General features: G+C 45.9%; 1 protein-coding gene across 1 annotated transcript; it reads right to left on the bottom strand.

The window, feature by feature from the left end:
- Window positions 1–633: 633 nt before the first annotated feature.
- On the bottom strand, window positions 634–12,392 carry PTCHD3 (patched domain containing 3). Its single transcript, XM_075143965.1, has 4 exons — window positions 11,664–12,392; window positions 11,206–11,327; window positions 9,223–9,368; window positions 634–5,421 (listed from the first exon to the last, which is right to left on the bottom strand). The coding sequence occupies exons 1-4, from the start codon at window positions 12,390–12,392 to the stop codon at window positions 3,821–3,823; spliced, it is 2,598 nt and encodes an 865-aa protein (XP_075000066.1). The 3' UTR covers window positions 634–3,820.
- Window positions 12,393–18,539: the final 6,147 nt, after the last annotated feature.

The raw sequence follows: 18,539 nt of genomic DNA on the forward strand, positions 1-18,539 counted from the left end.
AACGTCAAACTTGAGCAGGATTCTGAATTTTCTGCATTCCCAAGGCTGACTTGCCAGAATTCTGCCATCAAGCTTAATACAAAGAAAATCCAAACTTCCAGTGAAAGATGTGGCCTGCTCTTTCTGGCTGCTTCCTCCTGTGTGATGACCTGAGTCAGCTGAAACGTTACAACAGTTTTCTAAATCTTGATCCCTTAAACTGGCTGTGAAAATAGAGCTATCAAGCCATTGGTAGCTGTCTGCTCTCTCGATCTGCTCGGAAACCTTTCCTAGAAGCAAGCAGAGCTATTTTTGCTTCTAAAACATGGCCAAAGAACAGAGCAAGAGGTGAGAATACTCACTCTAAGTAGGCCACTCACTCTACTTCCCTCAGAAGCAGATTTCCACTCTCTTTTTCCAAGAGCATGACTCCTGTTCCTTCTGTCTAGTATTTATTAAGACGCCTTCCTCTGATATTGGCCAATGTGAGTGCATCATCTGCTCTTTTGGCAGCTTCATCAGTGCAGAAATGGCTGTATCATTTGCCATAATAAAAGCACTAATATGGACACTGAAACATTTAATGGGAGAAGTGAGGACTCTGGTGCATGGGGATGGTTTGTTTTTTGGTTTTGCTTTGTTTTTATTGAATCTAGCTTTGTGGTTAGTGCCTCATCTGGAAATTGTCTGCCGGCTATAACGCCGAGATTCAGTGATGTACCATACTGGGTTTTGACTTCCACCTCAGGAGCAGATTTCTTCTAAGATTGATACTAGTTTTCAGTCTTTACTATTTCAAGAACTGCTGCTCCTGTGAACAAAACCTGCTCTTCAACTCGAGCATTTCAAGACCTGTAACTTTTTTTAATAAACATTTACCCATTATTACAGAGCTACTTTCACAGTAGAATATTCAGCTGCCTTAGTGATGAAACAACACACCCAGATTTGGTTTGAGTATCTTTCCAGGTAGGAAGTTTCCACAGAAAAACTGGAATGAGAAGGAAACATGATATTCTTCAGAGATAGAAATTTTCAGGAAAGTTCAGGATACCTTTTGCAAAGAATTTCATACAAGAATTCTCAGGCTGTCGTACGTAGAGGGGTGGGCCTTCTTGACTGTCAGTGATTTATCTTGAGCTTTCATAGTGAGTCTAAATGGAAATTAATTTAATGCCTGTAGACTATGATTCACGGCTCTGAAAATTAATATCAGTACTTCGCTTGTCCTGGAAGTTAATTACTAATTTCTGAGTAGCTTGTCTTCCAGGCTATTGTCCCCATAAACAGAGACATCATGAAGGAAACAGAAGGATTCTGCCCTGTCTACTGGGTCTCATGCAACTGGTCAGAAACCCACAAGGAACAGAGGCAGACCCTGGCTTTGTCACACTTGCTGCATCTCTCAGAAGAAATACTCCACAGCTGCAGATTTGGACTGAATGGTTTAATAACTCCTAGACCAATTTTTCCAAAATTGTATCGGTTACCATCATTCATTTGATTTTCAACAGGTAGCTCATTAAATTGGCAACAAATTATGTACTGTCTTTTCATCGAGTGTCTTGTCCCTACAGCTTAAAAGATCATCTCATATATTCTTAGCTCTTACTCAGTGAAAGCTCCTCTGCTCTATTGACGTGTCATAGGATGGGTTGTGTCACAAATGAGTAGTTTTAAGGCCGCTTTAAAGATCACTGACAAAGATACCGGCAAAAGGTGATTTTAATAGAATTTTATAGAAACATGACTTAACACAATTCGATGGCAAGGTTCACTCTATTACTTATTACATGGATTCAGTATACACAGAGAAAATCGTGTCAGAGTTGGAATGATTTGTAGAGAGATTGAGGGTAAAAGGGAGACCCTCCCCTTGAGTCACACGCTTCGGAGAAGACCCGGCTGGATCCAGTCTTAGTCTCAGACTTGGAAAACAGTTTGTGCCTAATACCAAAGGGATAAGGAGGCCCTCCCATTGAGTCATGAGGTTCAGAGTAGACCCCCTTACTCTCTAAACTCCTTCTCAGAGAGGAGTCTAGGTGCGGCTGCATCTACCCTTAGTCTCAGACCCAGGCAACGGGTTACAACTAAAGGGTTAAGGGTGTTTAGCAGCAAGTTAGAGTCCAACAATACTTAAGTATTAATCAATTTGGCAGCTACAAAAGGAGTTGGTCAAGTTTTTCTACAAATACTAAAACAATTGAGCTACAAATTATATTCGTTAGTGGTTGTACACATAAATGTGTAAAAAGATCTAGATCAATCTATATATATATATAAAAATACGAATATGGTACCAAAGCTAGATAAGTTTATGAAGGCCTAAAGCTAGATACATTTATAAAGGTATACCTGTTAAAAATTCCCCTCAAGTCTCGTGAAATACTCATGTTAAATGCCTTGGCATTTCCCAACGGGCGAAGGGTTGAACCCTGAGGAGCGTCTCGGCCGAGGAGTGTTTCAGCCCAAGTCTCGGTGATCCTCTGAGTCTCACAAACTCAAGAGTTTGCGAACTCTGAGAGGCGTCCCACTCAGAGGGAGATTCTGGGCGCAGCCCGCTGCGGTCCAGGAGAGCTCAAAGGGTCTTGCTTGGGACCGCTGTTTATAGGTTTACAAGATGATTGGCTTTAGTCATTAGTAAATTTCCATCTTGGCCACTATCTGAGGTGGTCGGGGGTAGTAATTATGGTATTGTTCCACTTGAGCTATGATCCAGGTAGGGAATGCTTCAGGGCTGTCAGAGATGACGAATTATCCCCTGCTTTTGTTCCCTACCTTGATCAGGTAGCCGGTGTTCCTGGTACGATCAGTGTCACTCCTCACCTTAGCCATGCAAGAGTGCCTGGTACAGTCAAGGGACGCTCAACCACCCAACTCGTTACGCAATGGCTAAGGCCTAACAGGAGTTCCTGAGATCGTAGAGTGGCCCAGAGGAAGGGGGGGAAATGCACCACCACAGGTTGTCACTGATGAACACAATACAATTTATGGGTTTATAGTTTTAGGACTAATGACTTAAACCTGACTTGCTTTTTTGCTTTGTCCTGAATGAGGGCGTGATTCTCTCTAGTGAATCCTTGCCCTGTCATGCTATGGCACAGCATCTTCCATGGCAGTTATCCAGGAGCTCCACACAAGTTCAATCACCTCTGGCATATCCCTTCGCAAACTGCAGTCAACAGAAGCTACACGCAATCTTCTTAAAGCTACATAATGTTTAATCTTAGTGAGAAAACAGGACACCACGAAAAGAAGGATTTGAGTAGAAAATGTGAATCACTGTCTTCCCTAAGGGTTTCTCATGCTGCATTAGGAGCCTAAGCAGACTTCGTCTCCTGAAGGCTTACGCATCACTGCAGTCCGAGGCAGTTCTGACCTCTTGTAATCTTGCTGTAAAACCTCCAGGTTTGAGCCTCTTGGCGGGAAAATTGCCTTCAGGCTCAGCGCTGGGCTGAGTTGCAGCATCAAGGTAAACAGGCAGGAAATGCAAACCAGTGGGAGTTATTCTTCCCTCCCGAGTACATTGCCTGACAAACCTGTAACGTAGTCCATTAAGCTTATGCAGTGGTCAGTGTTTATAAAACATTCAGTAAACAAGTCACAAAAAAAGGTTTAACAACATTGAAGTGTTAGTCAAGCGCACACAAAAATGAGAAATGCAAATCCATTCTGTGCGTTTTCATTTCTTCTGTTATTTTTCTTGCCTGGCTTTTCTGAAGCCTTTGCTTCCCTTTTGTATTTATTTTTCTGTCCATTTTCTTCATGTCTTATATTCCCTGAAAGTCACTGCATTTTAATCTACATATAATAAATATATAATATATTACATTTAACTTAGTCACGGACAATCTTTATCATCTCTAAACCTAAGCTCTATCTTTTCAGATTTGGTATTGTGGGGTGAGCTGCCAATGTTTCCAAAAAAGGTTAAAAACACCGGAATAAAAACAAGACCGTGAAGAGCCCCAAACAAAATAACAAGAAACATGATCTTGAAGAATGTCCTGAAGATGTAGGTTTTTGCTGCAGCTAGGACAACTACTCCTAATATAGTAGAAACTGCACCTTGGAATATTGGGTAACCTAGCAGGGACAGAGCTTCGATTGCCCTTTTATTGGCTGATGACTCTCCACTCGTAACAAAGACATAGGAAATATGAGCAGAAAAATCTACTGAAAACCCTATACAAATGACCAGGTTGATCATGGATATGGAATCTAGATTGACGTTCCAAAATGTCATGAAACCAGCAACACCAACTATAACAGAAGCTATAGCAAAAGTCACCCACAAGCAACACAACAGGTTGGGAATAAGCAAAAGGGAGACAACGAGCATTGCCCCGGCAGCAATGACAACGTTCTGAATGGTGTTCTGCACTATTACCAGGTACTGATCGTAGTAGATGAATGCTGGGTGGTACACCATTAATGGAACACTGCACTGCTTGGCTGTCTCTCTTAACTGATTGAGAAGAGTCTTCTCGTCAACAGCTGAGGTCACGTTCACTGTCTGGATGAAGAAACGTGAAGCTTCTATTTCATCCTGAGTCTTGTTAATGTCCCACTCAAAACTGGGAACACGTGCGAACAGTTTAGGTAAGTTATTAATGAAGAGAGTCTTAGTGCTTATATTTATGCTACCATTTTTGGCAAGTTTTGTGTATGCTCTCAGCCATGACTCTGACAGGTTCTTATCTACATAGGAAATGCCCTCTAAATTCTGTGTGCAGTTCTCAATGCCAAGGCGAACAGTCTCATTCCAGTACTCTACGCTTTCAGTAATGACAACCATGACCCTGGGTCCGTATGCTGAGAAGTATTTGTCTTCATCATCATAGTATGGAATAACATAAGAGTCGTCACTTGCCAGATTTCGAAGATCGATGCCTTCCCTGATACGAGTACATCCATAAATACTGCCACCCAAATATGCTCCGTACAGCAACACCACAAGTAGCTTGATCCATTTATTTGTAAAAAAAGGACCATAATACTTTTTAAAGAATATGTTCATTGGGTGTTCACCTTCTGGCTGAGATGACTGCCTAGAACAGTTGCCTATACAGCAAGCATTGTACAAGCAGGACTTCTCAGCCTGATCTTTATCTACTCCCACAGGCATACAAGTTAGCCAGTGTCGGTTTCCTTGTTCCCTTTTATGATTTAATACAATAATTGCCCCAAAGAAAGTCATGGTATATATATAGCAGAAGACAAAAGCAGTGCCTGTATAGAGGCAAAATGATCTCACGGACGGAAAAGCAGTCCAGGTGCCAATGAAGAAGGACAAAACATCTGTGAGAGTGGTGATGGTTACAGAAAGTGCTGCTTCTCCATAAGTCTCGGCCAACCGAGATTTAACATCGGGTTTCTCTTTTTTTCTTGAACTTTGTTCCCAGGAAGCGATCATGATGAACATGTCATCAACACCAACTCCTGCAGGAGGAGGAGAAGTTAACACTGCATTGCAAATGGCAGCTTCCACTAACACTCAACAAAAGTACAAAATTAATCACATTTAAGACTGCATAAGATTTTGAAAGTTAGGCTATTAACATTGCTTCAGTGCTGATGCAAGTTAAACAGATACAGGAAAACAGATCCTTTGTGTATAGCTGAATTTCTTACATTTCAGAAACTCCTGGTGACCTGATGGATTGTTGGTCCCTCATCCTACTAAGCTGAAGGACTGAGCACACCTAGTCCATTTGTGACAAGTGTGTTGTATTTGCTGTCCAGGTGTCCAGTGATGACATAGATTTAAATACATCGCTTATTCTGATGCTCAACTATCTTATCACTAGAAGCATCTCTCACTATCTTTGGAATCTCTTCTTCATCACTGCAGCAAATTAGCACAGTAATTTCTTGCTCTGCATTCAGCAGACAGGGAGAGCAGTTGCTATCACATGGGAGAACAGTGATCCCAGTTTTCCAGAGGCTCACTTTTTTATGCTCTTTGCATTTACCTTCTCTCCAGTTTATCTTCGAGCATTTATTCATGATTATTCATTTATCTTCACATTTATACTGATGTGCCTGCATATATTACCCACCAGAGTCCTGGGAAACCCTGTCAGGAAGACTGGGTCCTGGGCTAGAGTTTTTTGTAAGGCACAAGAGTAAGTGAGCCAAAGTTCAAAAAGGAAGAGCCAATGTGCTTCTCTCAGCTCTGCTAACTCTCGAGATTTTAATCACAGACCTTTCAGTATTTTGCCAATATTACTGTATCAAGGGCTCTTCTATTCCCTTAAAATTAATCACACAAAAAAGGGAAGCAAGACCACGTGAACAGAGGAGCAAGCAAAAATTCTATAGCTAAGCATAAAAGAATAGATGAAACCACTATCTGCTGCCTGAACAATCAATTGCCATTAAACACGCAAAGATGAATTATTTGTAAAACTGGATAGATGTCTTGATCAAAGGCATTCAGGGGAAGCACTAATAAAGTGCTAGTCAATGTTTTAATCAAGAAAACAGAAGATACATTTAAATTCCCAATGATGTCTGGGAAAAGTTCCAAGCACTTCAAGGGGTATGATCAATTCACAGCAAGTTTGATAAACTGGAGGGATAAACTGGAGAAATACTCATTTAATTGCTTTCAGAATTACAGCAAGTCAATGAACAAAGCACTCCACTTCAGAAACAAACAAATAAACAAAAAAGGACTGCACAAATATAAAATGGAGAATAACTCGTTAAGTAGCAGAAAAAGATCTGGCTGGAGGAAGGAAGGACAGGAAATGGAGAGCTAGAGGACAAACAGGTAAGAAAAGAGCGTGATGTGCAAAAAATGGTTAGAATGCATTAGAGAAGAGACATATGGACAGGTGCTGGTCCAAGAACACAGGTAGATTAGTGGCAGGTGGCTGGAAGTACTTTTACCTTTGGCTGTCTTCCCTGAACCTCTCCCAGAAACTGCATTCTGCATAGCAGGTACAGCTGAACATAATGGCTGATAGAGTTAGATAAACCAAACTTGGAGTTACCCTACTATGTCTGGCTTTAAAAATACAGCAAATCAGAAGCTGCTCTAAGTGAAGTTCAGCTATCCCTACTGAGCAAGATAGTGTCCAGAAAGAAGGTGGACCAGACAGGGGCTGTATCATCTCTTCGATATTAATCTGTCTACATACTTGAATATTCAACACTATGGAAGACAGCATGGTAACAGTCCTCTAATGAATAAGGGACTGTTAAAAAATAATAATAAAATCAACTATCTTCCACGTATGTGGAAGAACAAGGAACAAGCAACTTAAAGATATCAGGGAAGCCTCAAAAATTCTTGCAATAATTAACTACTAGAAACAGCTTCCTGTTTAATTCTCAAGAAGTTCTTAAAAACACTTGCCAGGAGTGGTTCAGTTAGATCCTGCCTTGCAGCAGGGAGGGCAACCTCATGAGGCTCCCTCCAGGCCCCAACTTCTATGATTTTGATGAGGTGGTTTTCTTAAAAAAGCCGATTCTAGCATACTGGGATTCAGTAGCAATCTCAGTGCTTAGCCCTCCCACTCATGCCTATTCCTTATAACTGTGAAGGAAAGTTTGAAAATGTTACTTGAACAGACCGTAAAAACAACCAACCATGTAAACCCACAAACCAAAAAAAGAAAACACACAGAATTGTTATTCTAGGAAAGACTCATGATTTTTAACGAGGCCTATGACTTTTAAATGCTTGGGACTGGTTCTTAGTTCTCAGAAGATCAGCCAGAAACCCAGAATAAGATAAGCAGCAAGTCAAAAGGTAATACTGGACGGTGGCGAGCCAAACTGCTTCCAGAAAGCAGGCAGGCTTCAAAAGCAATTAATCTAATTTACTGGTAATTTGTTTGCTTTAACGCAAGGAAGACGAAAGTCTGCATGTTATTTGTAAAGACCTGAAGAGACTGGCTTAAGCTCTTTTCCAGGTATATAAAAGGGTCTTTGTGAAATTAAGAGCCTGTGCATTTGATGAACAAACAAATGCAAATACAAAATGCATCTGAATTATGCGGGAAACAAGGAAACTATGCATATCCTAAGGAGCATTTGTATTACACATCTAATCAACCCAGGAGTTCCATGTGCTTTCCTCAGTATGAGACCAAGACCAAGAAAATATTACATGAATTTATCATATAGCAGACCAGATAAGGATTTTAAAAGCAGTAATTTATTTGCAGCAACATTATCTAATGGTATTTGGAAAGTTCAGCACTGGATGTCAAGCAGTCTGTGCAACTGTGATGCAATGATACTAACTTCCTTGCGTTTCCGGGGGGAGCTAGTGGCACAAATGGTGCATCACTTCAGTTGTATAGCTAAATAAGACCGTTTACTACATAGTGATTATATTGCAGAGGAAATTTCACATCTTAACAAAACCAGATGGATTATTTCTTATTTGAAATTGCAGACAGTCCTGCTCATTGCTTAAGCCATATTCAGGCCCAATTTTATCTGACCAAAGACTACACTGAAAATAGGATACAAAAACTTATGGTAACTTACTTCCGACATTCACCTCATAATACAGGTACTGGATTAAGTCAGTGCTAGTGTAGCACGAGCTGCACACTGGACATGTTCTGTGGTGCTGCTGTTGAGCTACCCTGAGGCTAACTAACAGCAGAGAAGTAGGGAGCTCTCACTGTACTGCAAAAAGAGGTGGTCAAGAGGTGGATGGTTTGGGGAAGACCTCTGCACCTGCTTAAATTGCTGACAAATTCAGCAGTCCCATAGAACAGTACTAACAACAAACTGTTTTGGGGTAGACAAACTTATCCAGAGCTAATGAGATGTGTAAATGCTTATAGTACGCCTACAGAAAACAGCAGGGAATGATACAGAGGAATACAGTGACAGAACCCTGTTGAGCTCACCTCAAGTATTAGCACTAGTTAAATAAACGATTAATTATCACGGCTAAATCACCAGGGACGCTCGAACAATGCCAGAAGTGCTAACCTTACCACCCTCTCATTTATAGTTTTCATGCCGTAGCAGTGGAACTAGAGCAGGCATCGTTTTTTGGGAAAAACTGCCCTTCCGCGACAGCCCAGCTCCAGCCCCAGTGTGGGTTCAATGAGCTGAGGGGCTCACCCACCTGTAGGAGCTCAGAGTGCCTCCTGCCCTCACTGCAGGATGGAACTGCGTATGATCTGATGCTCATATCATAAGAGAGTAAAGTTGTTTAAACTCCACTTTAGTCTTCGTATCTGAATCCAACTCGCTTTTTCTACTTACCTAGAATAAGAAATGGTGCGTTTGCTACAGTGACCACAAACGGCACTCCACAGAAGAGCATCAATCCAAAGCTGCTTAATACAGCTAAACCGGCAGAAACCACTCCACAGCATGCAAGCCAGACATTGTTTCTTATACAGTTCAGTCTGAAAATATTTTAAGGAATATCTTAGTTACATGTCAAATATTTCACCAAGGTGTTTGGCATGACAAGTGAGTATTCTGCACAGATACCAACAGTATCCTGTCTGTGAAGAGAACTCTTGATGAAAGCTGCTACTTGCAGGAAAGCCCCTCAGTGACAGCATTGGACAAGATTAATTTATATAGGAGGTGCTAAATACATTATTACTGCTAGCCAGTTATATACATAAGAGTAAAGATGTGTACTGATCTTTGCATCAATAACAAGAGAGGTGGCAAAATGAAGACATGTAAGGTCCACCAGTGAGAGGCTAGATTTAGGGTGACCCAAAAAATTATTAATTTTTAGAAGCTCTTTCCTTTTGCACGTGTTCTTGCTGTAGCATATCAGTGTAGTATGGAAGCATCTCCAGGCAGTAACTGCTGTGCACAGAAGCTTTCTCAGCAGACAGATTGGCTATCAGCCATTTGCCAAGCCGCCCCCAAGGGCTGGCTCAAGGATTCCCTGTGAAACACTCCCAGCGGGAGACTTTGCATGTGATGCTATTGACAGCACCACACTGAGAGGGTAGAGAGTTGCCTCTTGCCCGATTAGTATTATTTTCCAAGCTGTAGACCATTTCTGAACTTTAAGGGAACCTCTCACTTCCAAGGTAAGAAGCGTATGTTGGTAGAACCGTCCTGTATCTGCGCTCACAAACGACTGGACGTGAGATAGCTGGTATCCACAAATTGTATAGCCTAATGGGCATTATGCTTGATGCAAGCGCTAAACCAATAAGCCCACCCTCTGAGAAGAACTTTATTTCTCAAGCATAGCACACAAACACTGCTGTACAGCTGTCAAATGAACAATTGTTCATCTTCCACCAGCACAAAGAAAGGGCAGGCTAAGTTAGTTCTCTGTGCACAGCAGGTTAGGCTCAGACTCTACTAGCAAGCAGAACACCTCAAGTCGTACCCAGACTTGCAGTAACCTATGAAGCTAGTGCTCATTCATCTGTACCTTAACAGAGCAGGTGGCAAAAGGTGCAAACACATCTTAACATGGTATGCTTCCTCCTCCCCGCCCTGCTTCCTTCCCTTTTTTAACTCATCTTCACAAAAATTAGTATCTTGCAGGCAGGATGAGGATAGAAGCTACGAATGAAGCAAGAAAGTAGTAGAACAACCTTAGCAATAGCACCACTTATTCCTTCCCTCCCTCCAAATGACTTCCCTGTTTGACTTTTACACATCTTTTCGGTGAATGTCTCCACTGGGTATGCCAAGTTGAGCTGGTAAGTTTTATTCAACAGAAGTGCTTGTGCAGAATTCTGCTGCTGCCAGGCTGGCTAGATCACGCTTCTGGCCCCCTTCCCGCATAGGATAAATTAGAACCCTTTCACAGTTAAATGAATTTACTTTGGCATAGTGTTTTTCAGTGCCAAAGCTACCGCACCTCAGATCTCTTAAAAAGGTAAGAGTAGGGGGTTGTTTTAGTTTTTTAAAAAGTTCCAAAACCATCAGCTAGAAAAAGGATTCTTATGAGGTGGGGACTACAGAAATGACTGATGGCTTCAAAGAACAGACGAATAAATACTAGCATTCAAGCTGTGCATGTCTGAACTGAACGCTTGTTCAGGTATTCGTCTGATACTTATCATGAACCCCATTTAAGCAGTTGGGAAATACACATAAGTAGGAGACAATCGGCAAAGAAATACATGTTGCCTATTATTACATAAAGTCTGCAGCTTCAAGAATGACTTCACTTCACAAGAGCAGAAACCAATTTAGGCAAGGTAAAGAAGAGCGGAGGTCACTCCTCATCGATCCATAGCTTAGAAGACGTTTTACCTTAGGCAAGAGATGACTGAAAAGGTTATTGTCAAGAAATACGTTACGGAGAAGAGTGGGATCACGCTCTTGGTATTTCCTTCAAACTCCTCTTGTCTGGACAGCGAGGTAAAGTAAGTCACCTGCCGTTAAAACAACAAGGAAAGATGAAGTACTTCTACTGTTTTTCATGGTCTTTATACTCACGCACAGGCAATGCTAAACACGTTGGCACTAACACATTTCTGTGGCCCTCACAATCCCAAGAAGCACCGCTTGCACCGAGCAGAGGCCAAGGACAGTGCATTGCACGAGCAGTGTGGAGTGGACGACAGTGGACACATTGCTCGGAGCACTACAGCCAAGCCTACAGGCCGGCCCCCGCCTTTTTCCTCCACCATCTCCCTCCTGGCAATGGGGCAGCCCAGGCATTTCGGATCTCAGTGGCCCCTGCACGGCTGTCCCCACCGCTGTGTTACCTGAATGGAGGTGAAGCCCAACGCCACCACCTCCGCCGGGATGGCCCGCAGGAAGTCTTCCCGGCTCTCCGCCGCCGCGGGGCCGTCCTCCCGCAGGTAATACACCAGCTTCAGGGCCTGCGCCGACAGCACCCGCCCGCCGGCGTCCGTCTCCACGCCGCCCAGCGCGGCGCCCAGGAAGATGTTGTCGTTGACGGGGAAGGTGAGGTTCTTCAGGGCGGCCGCCTCCGCATCGCCCAGCAGCGGCAGCAGCGGGTTGGGGCTGGCGCAGACGACGCCGCTGCGGGCGCAGAGCCGCCCGTAGCCGCGGGCGCGCACCGCCGCGTCCAGCTGCAGCACGTCGCGCCGCGCCGCCGGGGCCAGGACGGAGTAGACCCCCCCCGCCGCCACGGCGATGAAGGCGGCGTAGGCGCCCTCGGTGGGCAGCCGCGGGGCGGAGAAGCGCTCCGAGTCGTTGGTGGGGAAGTGCCGCTGCACGAAGTCGCGCTCGGCCTTGGCGGGCCCCCACGTCGGCGTGAACTGTTCCTCGATGTCGTTCACCTGCCGCTGCGGCAAGAAGAGGAAGCCGGACCCCAGCCCGCCCGACAGCAGCAGCGGCACCAGCACGAAGGGCCAGGGGCAGGCGGCCACGCCGCTCCCCAGCCCTTCGAAGAGCCGCCTCAGCGGCCGCTCCACGCAGTTGGTGTTGCGGCAGGAGCAGCCCTCCGCGGGGCGCCGCGGCTCCGCCATGGGCGAGGCGGGGGCACGGGCTGCGAAGGCAGCTCCCCCGCCGCGGGCGCGGCTCACGCCGGGGCGGCACGGGAGGAGAGCGGCTTTCTCCCCCCCGGGGCGGCGGAGGGAATGAGCCTTCCTCAGCGGCGCGGCCAGGGCAGTCCCGGCGGAGCAGGCGGCCGCGCCCTCCCCCGCTGTGACTCACCGGGGCTTCCACCGCCTCCCGGAGACAGGCCGGCGGGGGCAGGCGAGGACACGAGGCTCCCCCCGCTGCCCTGCGCCCCGGGCTCGGGTCTCCGACGGGCGATGCTCTCTCTTAGCCTGTGGTGATGGTGTTTCGAACCATTCTCCCATCCACCACCTCCTACCTGTGCACCTCGGTTCCTGCCCCAGCCATGGCTGTCTCTGAAGGTACGCCAAAAGCCAGGATCTGCAAAATGATCTGCACTGAAGCAAAACAAAGTGTCCTTTTGCACAGAAGAGCGTGAGGCACAGGCACTTTTCTCTCTCTGCTACCATCGGCGCCATGTTGTTTGATGGCTGTTGGAGCCGCTTGCTCGCACTGATGGGGAGTCCTGCCAGCCAGGTGCCTTCATTGAGCCCCTTCGTCTTGCTCGGGCACTTGCCTGGCCCCTTGTTTACCATAACACTGTAATCCTGCAAAAAGAAATTGACTTTCTTTGTGTGTAATGAGCTGAACAAACAACTCACTGAGGAGTCAGGTGTCAGGCCTTTGCAAGGGGAAGAGTGAGGCTCGGCAGGAGGAAAGAGCACAGCTGGTAGCAAGACCGTGTCATGCACAGTTGTCTCATGAAAGCTCACGCGTAGTGGAGGGCTGGGATTACAATAATTTTGGAGTTTCCATTTGGGATCTTGTGTCTTGAACTCCCTGTAGCAAACAGGATTGGGTATGTGAACAGAGAGCAAGCCTAGGAAAGGGACTTCCATGGTATATAATGGAGTCAATTAGACTGATGTTACAATATTAAATCCAGATCTAGCTTCCCTGTTGTAAGAAAGAGGCTGCAAAATTAAAAAGTGAGGGATAAGGTGTAGTGATCCTGAGCAGGAGACCATTGCATGTCGAGGAGTTAAGAGATCACATAGCAGTGAGGCTGTGCTGTGCTGCATGCCCAGCGTGGCCCTTGGGCTGTGCTGTGCTGCACCAGTGCCTTGTCCGAAAGATAACCTCAGCCAGCCCATGGTAACAGAGGAGCCTGCAGCCAGCTCCCACTTAGTACTAGCGATTTGGCAACCTAGACTTCGTTTTCTTTACGGTTTTCCCCAAATCTGCTGCAATCGTTACTTCATCACTAAGGATTATTCTTCTGCCTGGGAGCAAAACATAGGAAGTGGTGATGTACATCTTGCTGTGTTTGCTCTCTTGGTAAAGTTTACAAAACGGGAGTGAGAGCTGAAGAAGTAAAAGACTTTGAAACAAGGTTTAGTGATTGCAATGGGCAAGCCACAGTGGTGTGTCACACTAGAGCTTTGCAGTAACAATGATAGAAAGCATCTTTCCAAGTCCAAAAAATACCCTGCAGCCTGGTGTTCTTGACACTGGTAAGTGACAGTGATTTGAGTGCCCTCTGGCTGAGAACACTAAGCTCAGATGTGACACTTCTGGAGAGAAGTCTAGCCAATTAGCTAATACGTCACAGACAGGCACTTCTTCTTCTTGCCCTTCTTTGAAAGAAACAACTCTCTCCTCTCCTGCCAGTACGTGCAAAGAAAAGTTGTAGGTATTTCTTCTCTCTCATCCTAAGGAGACAGGCTTGCCACCTGTGGGCATAAAACAGCCAGCCAGGCTCTGAGCAGTGTGCCAGATCTCCCACTATGCCCAGCATTTAACGCAGATTGGATCCTGGTGATTCCCTTTTCTGTGCGCAGGTGTTCTGAGGAAGGTACATCAGTTCTGAATTTCTCTGTGGGAGGAAGGCACTTAGAAGCTCCTTCCTGTAGCTCCTAACTTGTCAAAATCTAAGTTTTTTAATGAATCTGACTCCAAACTGATAGCTTCTCCCATGTTCTGTTCTCAATTTCCTTGAACAGATTTATATCATGTTAGAGTAAGAGCTCTTCACATAGGAGGAATCTGTCCTCAGAAAAAAGGGGTAAGCTATTTGATGTCATGTAGACACTTGATGAATTCTTGACAAAGAGTTACCCAGCTGGATGAGATAGCCTCTATTATCCGGAGATAACTGCAGAGAAAAAAGACCCGTGTCTGTGAATAAACTACAGAGATACACCTATCCCCATAGCCAGACACCAAGACGACTTCTAGGATAACCTGGCAGTAGACCAGGTTGTGGATGATCCACTGACATTGCAGCAGAAATGAAGACATGGTGTCCAGCTAAATACTTTCACTGTAAAAAACAGCCATAAAGGGTTATTGAATATTTTAGGCTCATCAAGACAGAAGATAAAAATTGACCACTTGTCATGGCTCTAGGAATTTATGTGTTCCAGTTGGCAGCCAACCACAACGGGTGTTCCCCAGGGCTCAGTATTGGGACCAGTTCTGTTTAATATCTTTATCAATGATCTGGACCGAGGGGATCAAGTGCACTGTCAGTAAGTTTGCAGAAGACACCAAGCTGGGCGGGAGTGTTGGTCTGCTGGAGGGTAGGAAGGCTCTGCAGAGGGACCTGGACAGGCTGGATCGATGGGCTGAGGCCAACAGTATGAGGTTCAACAAGGCCAAGTGCTGGGTCCTGCACTTGGGTCACAACAACCCCAGGCAACACCACAGGCTTGGGGAAGAGTGGCTGGAAAGCTGCCCAGAGGAAAAGGACCTGGGGGTGCTGGTTGACAGCCGGCTGAACATGAGCCGGCAGTGTGCCCAGGTGGCCAAGAAGGCCAATGGCATCCTGGCCTGTATCAGAAATAGTGTGGCCAGCAGGAGCAGGGAGGCGATCGTGCCCCTGTACTCAGGTGAGGCCGCACCTCGAATACTGTGTTCAGTTTTGGGCCCCTCACGACAAGAAGGACATGGAGGTGCTGGAGCGTGTCCAGAGAAGGGCAACAAAGCTGGTGAAGGGCCTGGAGCACAAGTCTGATGAGGAGCGGCTGAGGGAACTGGGGTTGTTTAGTCTGGAGGAGGCTGAGGGGAGACCTTATTGTGCTCTACAACAACCTGAAAGGAGGTTGTAGCGAGGTGGGTGTTGGTCTCTTCTCCCAAGTAACAAGCGATAGGACGAGAGGAAATGGTCTCAAGTTGCATCAGGGAAGGTTTAGATTGGATATTAGGAAAAATTTCTTCATTGAAGGGGTTGTCAAGCCTTGGAACAGGCTGCCCAGGGAAGTGGTTGAGTCACCATCCCTGGAGGTATTTGAAAGACGTGTAGACGAGGTGCTTAGGGACATGGTTTAGTGGTGGACTTGCCAGTGTTAGGTTTATGGTTGGACTTGATGATCTTAAAGGTCTTTTCCAACCTAAATTATTCTATAATTCTATGATTCTATGATTTGCTAAAGTTTCTTTCTGGCTCCTCAGGAGCTGGAGACAAGCTCTGATAGTGATCAGGAGGTAGGAAATGGCCTGGTGGCAGGAGCTACCCAATCAGGGTACCCAGTACATTGGGCACAGGTAGATGCCTTTAGGTTAACTCTTTCTGAGGCTTGGGGGTCTGACTTATGGCGTGTCCAGCTGAGTTTGGAGTACCTTCAAGGATGGGGACTCCAGAGTCTCTGGGCAACCTGTACAGTGTTTGACTACCTTCATCGTGATTTTTTCTGCCTCAGAATTGGCAAGGTTTTGGTAGTGGGGCTGCAGGGGCGGCCTCTGTGAGGAGTGGCCTGGGGCTGCCCTGAGTCAATCACAGCCAGTTCCAGCCGTCTCCAACAGACCCACTGCAGGGCATGGCTGAGCCCATCCTAGGGGAGTCTGTGGCACCTCTGTGAAAATGTCTCAAAGTAAGGGTGGTAAACACTGAGCAAAAGGAGAAACAAGGCCAGAGCAGGAGGAGAAGGAGGTAAAAAGATGCACTGGACCCTGGAATTAAAAAGTGACATGAAGAAGTCTTTTATCCCATTCCTTCCACCATAATGCAGCATCAGGTATGCCTGTGCCATTTCTGAAGGAAATTTGACTAACCTGTTCTTTACAGTGCCCACCATAGTACCTGACAATGACAGGGAAGTTCTCTCCTCTCCCCTCCTCTCCCCTCCCCTCCTCTCCCCTCCCCTCCTCTCCCCTCCTTTCCTCTCCCCTCCTCTCCTCTCCTCTCCTCTCCTCTCCTCTCCTCTCCTCTCCTCTCCTCTCCTCTCCTCTCCTCTCCTCTCCTCTCCTCTCCTCTCCTCTCCTCTCCCCTCCTCTCCCCTCCTCTCCTCTCCCCTCCTCTCCCCTCCTCTCCCCTCCTCTCCCCTCCTCTCCTCTCCTCTCCTCTCCTCTCCTCTCCTCTCCTCTCCTCTCCTCTCCTCTCCTCTCCTCTCCTCTCCTCTCCTCTCCTCTCCTCTCCTCTCCTCTCCTCTCCTCTCCTCTCCTCTTCTTTCCCTCCATTTGGATGAGGCAGGAGTGCTCTGTGGGCTGCCTAGCTACTGCCTCTGTTTGCATGCATGCCTGGGTGAAACAATAGGACTTTGCTACCTGTGCTAGGCAGTGACAGTCCATGGCCCTGAGGTTATGTGACCGCAGATGACATGAGAAATGCAGCACTTCAAACACTTGTATCCAAAGTGAGCAGTCTAATTGTCAAGCTGTGGGCTATCAATTGGGAGATGTGTGCCCTCTGTGCCCTCACTGGCCAGTGTGCAAGAAAGAATCACGTTCACGTTCCTGGGGCCTCCAGGAAAATGCCCACAAAGGAACAATGGGGGTGGCCTCGTGATGACGGCAGCCAGATGGGATGTGAATTCCTGGTTTCCTCCAGGGCAGCTTATCTCTTTAAAATATTGATTCCAAAGTATTATTCTGGCACCAGGACCCGGAACTAACAGGTATTTATTAATGTTGAAGGTCTGCTCTTCCTTGCTTTGGGAATGCACAGTGACTCTGTGAAATTGCCATCTGCTGTGCGCTGTCAGGATGAGTGGCTGCTGCTCCTCTGCTTGATGATGAGACTGGTATTTGCTGTGAATATGGTAACCTTAGGCATTATGTAGGAGGGGACAACATCAACACAGAGGCAGCCGTATTGTGCAAAAAGCTGTCGCTGCCTGACGTGATGTCTCCAAGCTGTCAATATGTGTTAGGCATGTTCTGAGGCCATTTCGGTGTGACGCTCTTGAGGAATTTCTACGTTCATTTGAGTTTTCTTTTTTATTTTTAGGAAGAATGAAGTTGCATAAGTATTTTAACTGTCTGGGTGATATGCTGTTTCTATTGTACATTATAGTGATAGACAGAATTTCAGCTTATCAGTTGTAGAAGGCCACCAAATTTGTCAGGCATGATTTGCCCTTAGTGAAGCCATGTTGGCTGTCACCAATCACCTTATTTTCCATGTGGCTTAGCATAGTTTCCAGAAGAATCTGCTCCATGATCTTGCCAGGCACAGAGGTGAGACAGACTGGTCTGTAGTTCCCCTTTTTAGGGGTCTTCCCTAAAGGGAAAAGGTCTTCCTTTTTTCCCCTTTTTAAAAATGGGGTTACGTTTCCCCTTTTCCAGTTAGTGGGAACTTCACCAGACTGCCACGAGTTCTCAAATATGATGGATAGTGGCTTAGCAACTTCATCTGCCAGTTCCCTCAGGACCCATGGATGCATCTCATCAGGTCCCATTGATTTGTGCACCTTCAGGTTCCTTGGATGGTCTCGAACCTGATCTTCTCCTACAGTGGGCGGCTCTTCATTCTCCCAGTCCCTGCCTTTGCCTTCTGTGACTTGGGTGGTATGGCTTGAGCACTCACTGGTGAAGACTAAGGCAAAAAAGTCATTGAGTTTTTCAGCCTTATGTATCAGCGAATACTGATCTGAGCACAAACTAAACTTTGATTCAGCAGAGCTCAGATACACAACAAAGATATTGAAGGGACTAACGTGAGCATTTATTCTGTTATCGGTGGAAGGGATGACCTTTCATACCTCTCCCCATTTCATTTATGGGAAGGTAATTTTATACTTCCCTGAGATGGAAAATTTTTGCCAACCACACAACCAATGTAACCATTGTTTCTGTGCCAACAGGATGTTAGAGAAGTTATCTCCTTCTCAGGTCAG

This window comes from Calonectris borealis, chromosome 2 (assembly GCF_964195595.1).
Source record: "Calonectris borealis chromosome 2, bCalBor7.hap1.2, whole genome shotgun sequence".
Classification (NCBI taxonomy): domain Eukaryota; kingdom Metazoa; phylum Chordata; class Aves; order Procellariiformes; family Procellariidae; genus Calonectris; species Calonectris borealis.

What these genes read in the sequence shown, in the direction of transcription:
- PTCHD3 (XM_075143965.1), bottom strand. Translation starts at nt 12,392, where the DNA reads ATGGCGGAGCCGCGGCGCCCCGCGGAGGGCTGCTCCTGCCGCAACACC. An exon ending in TGGGCTTCACCTCCATTCAG is followed by an intron (nt 11,328 to 11,663) that starts GTAACACAGCGG and finishes TTTTAACGGCAG; the next exon opens with GTGACTTACTTTACCTCGCT. An exon ending in TCAGTCATCTCTTGCCTAAG is followed by an intron (nt 9,369 to 11,205) that starts GTAAAACGTCTT and finishes AAATATTTTCAG; the next exon opens with ACTGAACTGTATAAGAAACA.